The 10,778-nt window shown below is 39.8% G+C and overlaps 1 protein-coding gene across 1 annotated transcript; it reads left to right on the forward strand.

Moving 5' to 3' along the window:
• Positions 1 to 13: 13 nt before the first annotated feature.
• Positions 14 to 4,008, forward strand: med11 (mediator complex subunit 11). Its single transcript, XM_078275652.1, has 3 exons — positions 14 to 179; positions 1,340 to 1,470; positions 2,552 to 4,008. The coding sequence occupies exons 1-3, from the start codon at positions 110 to 112 to the stop codon at positions 2,726 to 2,728; spliced, it is 378 nt and encodes a 125-aa protein (XP_078131778.1). The 5' UTR covers positions 14 to 109; the 3' UTR covers positions 2,729 to 4,008.
• The last annotated feature ends 6,770 nt before the right edge of the window (positions 4,009 to 10,778 follow it).

Raw genomic sequence — 10,778 nt, forward strand, 5'->3', positions numbered from 1 at the left:
TCCCGTCTACGCAGATCCGAGTTGTCTGCACTGCACTGTGTGTGGACTAACAAGTAGGAGTTGTTTTCGGAGAGCTGCTGGTTGTGGCCGGTGAATTCCTGGCCACTCAATGGCGAACGAGCGGCTCCGAGCTCTGGAGGACGTGGAGAAGGAGATAGCGACGGTCATGCAGTGTGCCGGTGAGGACACATTTCACCCGCATACTAGACATTTAGGCAGCGCTGGAACTACTGTGGAACTATACCACACTGTAAAAAGGCATACGTGCGGTTTAGTGTCCCAAGTGACGAGGGTCTTATTTGAGACATGTTAGGGTTAGGGGTTAGAGTAGCACAGGTGGTTTAGCAGGTTCCTAATTAATTAACAAGGACATTGTATGGGGAATTTGGGACACTAAACTGCACGTATAACCTGTAAAAATACTCTGTTAAAATGTTACTTGTTACTCCTAATTTGTAGGCTAAAGTAACTAGTCAAGCTGTCAGATGAATGTAGTGGAGTGAAAAGAACAATAATGTATGAAGTATGATACAATGTGCAATAATGAGTAGGAGTAGAGTGGCATGAGAAGAAAAGACTCAAGTAAAGTAAAAGTACCTCAAATGTGTACTTAAGTACAGTGCTTGAGTAAATGTACTTAGTTACATTCCACCATTGGATCTAGGATTCGTAATAGTCAGGGCCCAAGGATTTTGGGCCAACAAGTGGAAACCTTTTTCTCTTTTACTTAGCAGGATTTTATTCCTCTCATGTTATCATTACTTTTATATTTAGATCTTGGGCAAGGCAGGATTACAAACAAAAACCCCGGGGCCCCAGACCCCCAAGAACCCCAAAACTACCAGGTTCATTGCATGTCAATGAATTATTTTTTACTTTTGCTAATTTGTCTGAGACTTTAAGTACTATACCAAAAACAGGGCCTGCATTATTATGTCATATGTTATATGCAAGTGTGTGTGTTGTAGAGGGTCCCTGTAGATGCCCCAATTTATTAATTTATTGATCAATAAAACAAATGACTGTGTAATGTGAAAGGTGTTGTTCATAGTGTCCAAATGAATGCTAATGTCGCTCTGTGTCTGCAGGATGTATACATAGGCAACTGTTTGCTAGCACTTAGAACATATTAACTTTATAGGATGGTAGTGTTTCACATTTTGTGTTTAACGCTGGTTTTGCTGCCCCTTAAAGCCAAATAAGCACACTTGATGGTTGTTTAAGTAATTGTGTATATGTGTGCAGTCATGCAGGGTTTTTCCTGAAAAGGGCATTGTTAACATGTCTGCTCATAAAGCTGATATGTTGTTGTTGTTGTTGTTGTGTGCTTCCCCTGCAGGTAATATCGTTCTTGAACTCTCCAAAGACAAACACAACGCCAGCCTCCTGGACAGACAGCTGGTCCAGTTCCAGGGCTCCGTCAACCGAGTGGAGAACGAACTGAGCGGCCAGATCCGCTACCTCACCCAGGTCAAACACACAGTAGTAGTCTTAGGCCTCCTGCACACTGGCTGCGTGCCGTGAGCGTGGCGTTTTCTATGTCTTTGCACACCAGAAACGTGTCTGACGCGGCGCTGCTGCTAGCCTTGTCTGTACACATGTAGGTTTCCCATTGATAAAACAAAATAATGGTGTGTCCTTCAACTTTATTTGGTCAATATTTGTGTGGAAATTTACTGCACTCAAGCAGTAGTATACGTCATGGTAAACATAAATACATACTGATTTGATTACAGCAAAGACAAGGTCGGCAGTATTGACGGCAAAATAGGCTACAGAATATTTCCTTCTGTATCAGGTGCAATATTTGAAAATCGATAATTTTTTTAAAATTACATTTATATGTGCATTTATGTCGAAACCTAAAGACTTTCAAGCATCAAAATGTCATTTATGAAATGTATTAGTGTCAAAATGGCATATAAACATCTTTTCCTATTCTATTTTGCCTGAAAACGCTTCCATCTGGACACTACTACTATTTATATAGTAGTATATTTATATACTACTATATAGATAGATAGATATCTATATATATATATATAGTAGTATATAAATATACTACTATATAAATAGTAATAGTGTCCAGATGGAAGCGTATTATATATATATAGATATATCTATATATATCTATATATATCTATATAGATATATCTATGTAGATATATATATCTATGTAGATATATCTCTCTATCTATATCTCTCTATCTATATCTCTCTATATATATATATATGCTACAGTGCCGTTACAGTCATTCCCCAGCTGCAATGACAGTGCAGAGAGTGCAGGTGCTGAAGACCCAGACACGCTGACCAATCAGAGCAGACTGGGCTTTTTCGGAAGGGGGGCTTAAAGAAACGGGCGCTAAAACGGAGCGTTTCAGACAAATGTGGGGGGGGAAAAGGCCGGGAAAAATGACACATGAACAACTAAAGGTTGGACCCAGAAAAACAAAAAGTTGCATGGTCGACAGGAAGACAACACAAGGGTTAAGTGCATCAGAACAGAGCTGTAATTCTCCTGTCTTTCTGCCCCCCCTCCCCCCTCCAGGTAGCTACTGGTCAACCTCACGAAGGCTCCACTTATTCAGCCAGGAAGGACTGTCAGATGGCACTGAACCGAGCCGAGTACGCCAAAGTCAAACTGGGAGAGCTGGGACGGACCTGCGAGGTCATGCTGGAGCAGCAGCAGCAGCAGCAGCAGCAGCAGCAGCAGCAGCAGACATGAGAGCCGAGAAGGGCTCACAGCGGCATTTCACTACTGGATCTGCCGCTGCAAAGAAACTCCTGCACGCCGTCTAACTTGCAATTAAAAAAAATCAAGTTTAACCCTCTGAGGAAATGCGATGTTTGCCAACACTCCTACTCAAAAAGGGATTTAAAAAAATGTCATTTAAGACATTTTATTTACTATTTTATTCATATATTACGCTACTTTTGTGAACCCAAGACTTTTGTGAACTTATTTCACGCACCAAAACATTTGAGTGTAGGTATGTTTTCATGAGAGATTTGAGAAATAATAACAGTGAAAACGCACCGGGCGCGTCGCTTATAGCAGCGCAGCCCTTTTCATTTCGGCGCCCATGTTATCCTATCTGTACTGTGTGTCGGGGCCAAATTATCTCTTTATACACGTCCTCCCGGGTCAAAACTAACTTTTTCTGACTTTTTTTCAATGTTTTTGGCCTCTTTCCCCCCCCGTTTTACACTTCCTTTCACTACCATGTATGAGCACCACTAACACCAAGTTATTACTAGTTTTACACTTATTTTTGGGAATTCATGGTCAATAAACCTAATTTATAGGACATTATACCTATTCCTGGAGGTAAAAAAGCAGAAATTATGAATTATTCCGACTAATAATAAAGGTAGGATCATCACAGAAGGGTATATGTCAACGTTCAGTCGGGATAGTGTTTCGAAACCTTTAGATATAGATAGATATATATATAGATATATATATATATAGATATATATATATATATATATATCTATATATCTATTTCAAATGCTAAAAAATGTAACAAAACACCCAAAAATTCAATGAGTAGAGAGCCGATCTTTTGTTGTACTTGCGATGCGCGTTGTATGGAGTCATCCGTGTTATTTTTGGGTAATTACAATTCGGTAGTAGCTAAGAAACCCATATTTCTGATATTTGTATTTATAGGTTATATGCACACAACAAAACCTCAAAAGGAGAATTCAAGAAGAAATGTATAAGTGCCCGTAGACCTCAGAGGGTAGGCAACGTTTCGGTACTAGACCACCTTCAGGCAAATGCTGGTCTAGCACCGAAACGTTGGCTGAACTTTATATTGTTCTTGCAAGTTAGACAGCGTGCGGGAGTTTCTTTGCAACTTGTCCCCCTCCGACGCACCTGTCTCACGTTGTAGACGTGCAAAGTATTTTTCTGTACTGCTATATCTGCCGCCGGCCTTCAAATCTTTTCATAGATCCGTTTTTTCTATTGTTATTAAAAATACTGAAGTATCACATAAACACAAAAAAAAAACCATTCTTGTATATAACAACCCTTTTTTTCTAAAGTAGTGTATGTTGCATTTTGGGGTCTATTTCGTAGGGGTGTAAGCCACACAATAGGATATTATATCTATACAGAACGATAAAATATTTGCTGATATCGTAACGATACGATTTCAATTCAGGGGCCTGCGACCGATACGAGGCGATGCATAAGCCTGTTTAAAGTGCTCATATTATGCTTTTTCCCTTTCCTTTATTGTGTTATATATTTTTTTGTGCATGTTATAGGTTTACAAAGTGAAAAAGCCCAAAGTCCACCCCAAAGGGACTTACCATCTCCAACAGAAAACACTGTTCACAAACTGCTCCAAACAGCTCTATTGTAGTCCAGCCTTTACTTCAGAGACAAACGTGGTCACTTTGGAACACACGTTATAATGCTCGCCTAGCTGCTAGCATGGCACGCCCTCATACTCTGCTTCTGACTGGCTAGTAGTCCTTACCTAGCTACTGTCAGGGCACGCCCTCATACTCTGCTTCTGACTGGCTAGTAGTCCTTACCTAGGTACTGTCAGGGCACGCCCTCATACTCTGCTTCTGACTGGCTAGTAGTCCTTACCTAGGTACTGTCAGGGCACGCCCTCATACTCTGCTTCTGACTGGCTAGTAGTCCTTACCTAGCTACTGTCAGGACACGCCCTCATACTCTGCTTCTGACTGGCTAGTAGTCCTTACCTAGGTACTGTCAGGGCACGCCCTCATACTCTGCTTCTGACTGGCTAGTAGTCATACCTAGGTACTGTCAGGGCACGCCCTCATACTCTGCTTCCTGACTGGCTAGTAGTCCTTACCTAGGTACTGTCAGGGCACGCCCTCATACTCTGCTTCTGACTGGCTAGTAGTCCTTAACTAGCTACTGTCAGGGCACGCCCTCATACTCTGCTTCTGACTGGCTAGTAGTCCTTAACTAGCTAGTGTCAGGGCACGCCCTCATACTCTGCTTCTGACTGGCTAGTAGTCCTTAACTAGCTACTGTCAGGGCACGCCCTCATACTCTGCTTCTGACTGGCTAGTAGTCCTTACCTAGCTACTGTCAGGGCACGCCCTCATACTCTGCTTCTGACTGGCTAGTAGTCCTTACCTAGCTACTGTCAGGACACACCCTCATACTCTGCTTCTGACTGGCTAGTAGTCCTTACCTAGCTACTGAGCATGTGTGACTCCCAACAAAGATGGAACAGAAGTGAGATGTCTCACTCTGTAGCTAAAACAGAAAGCTCAACACACAGGGTGAAAAGAGGAGCTGCAGTACAACAAAAATGATTTCTGAAAATTAAACCATGTAAACCTATTCTGATATAACCTAAATACAATTATGAACCTGAAAATGAGCATAATATGAGCACTTTAACAAAATCAGTTACATTTATATATATATATATATATATATATAGCAAATAACAGCTCAAATTTGATTTGACAGTTTCATTAATGAGCTCTTCCAGACATTTAAATTAAAAAACAAACTACTCTTAATAAAAAAGAATAAATATAAAGTGGGAATTTCAAAATAAAGGCGCATTTTGTATCGATAATATTGGGATGGTTGAGGATTGACTCGATCCAGATCAATGTATCGTAACTCCACTGCTATTTTGTTGTTTAGAGGGGATTTTTTTCCTATTTGGTTACGCTTTACTTGAAGGTATCTACATAAGAGTGACATGAACGTGTCAAACATTATAAACAAGTCATAAGCGTTTATGACATAACGCTTCTTTTAGTAAGTGTCATTCGGTTTTTGTCATGACAAGTTATGGGTATGGTTCATGTTCATGTGTCATGTAGATACCTTCAAGTAAAGCGTTGCCTCCTAATTATGTGCATAACCGGCCATACGTAGACTTCGTTAGGATCCCTCCAGTACAACTACCGTACAAAGACAAGTGATACCAAATGTTTCAGCGTAATCAGCCCTCGTTAGGGCTCCAGATTCTCTCCACAGCTGTGATCTCGCAGCCACATCAACAGCCACATCATTTTCAGCGGCGACGCACAGTGAAAATCTGCAGAATTTAGCTGACTTTTTTTTCTGTTTGGGGGGTTAATATTCAAAGTTTTTTTTTTTTTTTTTTTTTTTTTTTTAAAATCTGCCGGAATTCCGCGTGGTCCTGATTATCAGTGACAAAACTGCTGAGTGATGAAAGCCAATGATTTAGACCAGTGGTTCTCAAGTTTATTTTCATTAATGTTCCCCCTTTGAAAAGTGGTTTTAAGCCATGTACCCCCTAACCAGCGCGAATAATATTTGGTAGAAAAAAACAAGTTAATATAAAGAGGAAGAATACAGCGATGTCAGCGATAGATTTACTAAACAACAGCCTTGGACCTGGAAGACATTTAAATACTGATGAAACAAGGAGGCAAAACCTTGGAAAAAGACAAAGGAAAGGCAGGCAAATGGTAATAAAAACTTTGGGGAAAAAAAACAGTAGAAGGAAGGAATGCAACACTAGGGCGACAAAAGTGACAAAAAATTCAAATAAGCGACAAACTTCGAAGAAAAAAAAAAAAGACAGTAGAAAAAAGTAAGGACGAAAGGCAAGAACAGGTCGAAACAAGCGACAAAACCGTCAAAAAAAAGGTGACAAACTTCAAAAACAGCGACAAACTTGGAGAAAAAAAGAAGACCGTAGAAGTAACTACAGCCTTGGAACTGAAAAACATATTGCAAAAAAAATGTCACGTACCCCCTGCAGTCCTCCAAAGTACCCCTAGGGGGACACGTACCCCCGTTTGAGAACCACTGATTTAGACCGTAAGGGACAAACTCTTCAGTTCTGAGCACAAATATCTTGATCTGAGCCCAGTGAAAAGTAAACTCTGGGCTGTCCATCATGTGTATCGCGTTCCTGGATGGCCGGTTAACTGACTCAGCAGCTCACTGGATGGTGACAGTCTTAAAAGGCAGACACAGACTATTTAGGTGACTCTAAAGCAGGGCTGTCAAACTCATTTTCACTGGAAAAGAGAATCCCATCTAGGGCCAGACAGTTTATTGACATGCTTTTAAATACATACTGTATACAGTGTTTTCCCTGGCTTTGTGGAAAACCTAGGTGAACGTATTTGGGCGGGGGGGGTTTAGGCATCATTCCTCAAGAAAATGTGACATTTTTCAAAAATAAAAAAAGCAATTGCCCCATACATTTTGCATCTCTTTGTAGTCGCGTTTTATCGCTTTTTGGTCATTTTTGTTTTCGTCCGAGTTGTTTTGAGTCTCTATAGTCACTTTGTCCCTTTGTGGTAGTTTTGCGTCTCTTTTTCACATTTTGGACTGTTATTATCACCATGTCTTTGTCTAAAATGTTGGGAAAGTTAGATCATAAATAAAACTTACAGCTTAAGAAGTCCATCTACAGTCATTAGATCTGAGAAAAGTCTTTTAGTTACATTCATTCATTCATTCATTAGGTGCTGCCCCTAAACCTTTTTATAATAGCAGGGAAAACCCTGTATATAGTCAAATATCTTTGTTATTGCAAATATCTTTGTTATTGCATGTCGTTTTTTTTGGGGATATTTTGTTGCTTTGGTAACACTTTACTTGAAGGTATCGACATAATCGTGACATGACACTGTCATAACTATGACATGACACTGTCATGAACGTGTCAAACGTTTATGACTTCAGTCATTCGGTTTTTGTCATGACAACTTGACATTGTTTGGGTTGTCTTGATTATGACAAGTTGACATTAATCAAAGTGACATTACCAGAAGTTGTCTTGGTCATGACAAGTTGACATTCAATTAGTTTGGGATGTCTTTGTAATGACAACTTGACATTAACCAGGATGACATTACCAGAGGACGCCTTTGTCATGACAACTTGACAAATACATCTTCTGGTAATGTCATCCTGGTTAATGTCAAGTTGTCATTACAAAGACATCCCAAACTAATTGAATGTCAACTTGTCATGACCAAGACAACTTCTGGTAATGTCACTTTGATTAATGTCAACTTGTCATAATCAAGACAACCCAAACAATGTCAACTTGTCATGACAAAAACCGAATGACTGAAGTCAAACATTTATGACTTGTTTAACGTTTATGACACGTTCATGACAGTGTCATGTCATAGTTATGACAGTGTCATGTCACGACTATGTCGATACCTTCAAGTAAAGCTTTTTCCAACTTTTTTGTGGCTTTCTCAAACATTTGTCACTTTTTTTTTAAAAAAAACATTTCTGTTTTTGCAACGTTTTGTTGCTTTTTTGTCATTCGTTTCGACTTTACAAAAGTCAGCAAAAAGTTCCTTAGTCATCATAGATGATCATCATTAAATACAGCAACCTGTTTCACAACCTTAAATATGAACACTCTGCTTCTGGGGTAATTTCTGAGTCTCAAAGTTGGTAAATCTGCCAAAATTCTGCTTTGAGTGTGGCATGTAATTGGAGTTTGAAAACCGTTTCCCGTCTTTTTAGTTTGGCGCACGACTAGACAGGGCCAAACTTTATTGTGAACCTAAATTAATAGGCGGGGCGGATCAAAATCTGCAAAGGGGCCGGGTTCGGCCCACGGGCCATGAGTTTGAAACACGTGGTTTAAAGTAACAAAGAAAAAAAAAACATCCACACGGAAACGCTTTTTGGTGTAAACGCACGTTTTGCATCGTTTGGGCCGATCGTCCAAACGAATCCTGTAAACACACTGCCTGAAGACGCACTTTTTTGAAACCTGGTCCCAGGGTGAAAAAATTCATCATTGTTTTGGTACGTGTGGACGTGGCATCACTCTGATCAAGAAAGGTCTTCTCCATTAAAGTCAGCACAGAACACTGAGGATCAAAGTGACCGAAATGTCCATCCAGACAGTCCTAAATCAGGGCTGAGTGCAAAGAATCCTGACACTGGTGCAGTGGACAAAGTCTCCTTTGTCTTCAGAACCTCCAGTGACGTACGCAAAACTGTCCTCATTAACGTTCAAAATGTCATTCCGCTTGTCCTGCACGCTTCTTAAACCTGGACTGGTTCTCAACAACATTGTGTTCAATGATGTAACACGCAGCTGTCCGCGATTCACTGAACTCCGTTACCCCGAAAGCTTTAGTCATGTTTTACATCAATTCAAGATCACATCACCCCATCATTTGACAGATTATTTGTACATTTTATTAAGTAAAATAACATCAATCCAATAGTATCTTGCAATATGTTTTATCGTGAAGTCTTCAATTTACCTGCTTTATAAATCTGAGGTTTGATTATGATGATAATAAGCTGTGGTATCTTACACAGCTCACATTTACATCTCAGTGAACAAAAAGAAAAGTTTTTATGATCTGAAATCATGCATCTTCATAGATAGAAAAAAAAAAACACTGGCAAACACAGACTGTGACACAGAATTCAATACTACAGAACAGATTACAGGAGATTACAGCCCAAATGATGGCGTGGCAGATGATCATCGCAGAGATAGAGAGAGAGAGATATATATATATATATATATATATATGTATATATATATATATATATATATATATGTATATATCATATATATACGAATATCATTATGCATACACTTTGTCCACCAGAGAGCACTGAAAGTAGATGTTTTTGTTTTACACTTCACAATTTTACTCTGATCCTTTACTGAAGTCGAAATACCACAGTCTTAAAATACTCCACTGCGAGTAAAAGTCCTGAATTCAAAACGTTAAGTTTCCGAAGTAAAAGTACTTATTTTACTTAGTTTATTACAGAATATATTCAGGGTGTTTTTGCGTTATCAATGCAGAGCCCATTTTAAATACTTTGTATACTACTGGGTAGATGAGCAGTATAGTACTGCATCATATATAGTTTTTTAAGTAAAAAGTAACTAAAAGTGTCATAAATGTATCGGGAGTATAAAGTAGCTTACTATTTTTCCCTCTGGCATGAAGTGGAGTAAAAGTATAAAGTGGCGTAAAATGACAATACTCAAATAAAGTACAAGTATGTCAATATTGTACTTAAGGACAGTACTTAGTGTACTTAGTTAGATTCCACCACTGTTGATCTCGCACTGGTAGGCCAGAGCTAAGCCGTTTTCTCGTACGGAATCCCCTTTCACACATGTAGCACGACGCGTTTTCACTTCCTGGAAGTAACTCGGTTTGGTTTAGCTGAGCGGTGGCGCTGGGAGGCAGGACGTGACGCCGATTACACTGCGGCCACGTAGCCAGTTCCTAATTTGGTCATAAACAACAAGTCTTGACGTCTCTTCCCGGTAGACATTTTCACTGGCGTAATCCAGGCCAGTGTTCAGTGGTGTGGTCTACGTGATACGCAGGTCTACGCAGTATACCCACTAAGAACGCTCCAGGATTTCCATATACCCACTTCAAAATGCCCAATGACACGCAACAGCATACTTTCCATTATATTTTTGATATATTTTGAATTGTCATCCGTTATCCTCTTCACATAGGCTAAATAAAGGTATTTCCACTGTAAATTGGTGCATATAAGTGTATCCGAACACAGGAAATGAAGTCGTTGATGCTCAAAACTTCCCTGGGGAGGACAGCCAGACCCCCCCACTATGATATGCCCCCCGATTTTATTTCAAGAACACAACTGCAGGGATTATCGCTAGATTGCCTGTGCGTTACTGTAATTAGATGTAAAATGTAGTCGCGTTTTTGGTTGCATTGAAACTTCTCACTATTAAATCACTTCTCCCAGACCCTTTAACACGCACTCCCAAGAAATGAACGTGGGAAAC

This window comes from Sander vitreus, chromosome 19 (assembly GCF_031162955.1).
Source record: "Sander vitreus isolate 19-12246 chromosome 19, sanVit1, whole genome shotgun sequence".
Classification (NCBI taxonomy): domain Eukaryota; kingdom Metazoa; phylum Chordata; class Actinopteri; order Perciformes; family Percidae; genus Sander; species Sander vitreus.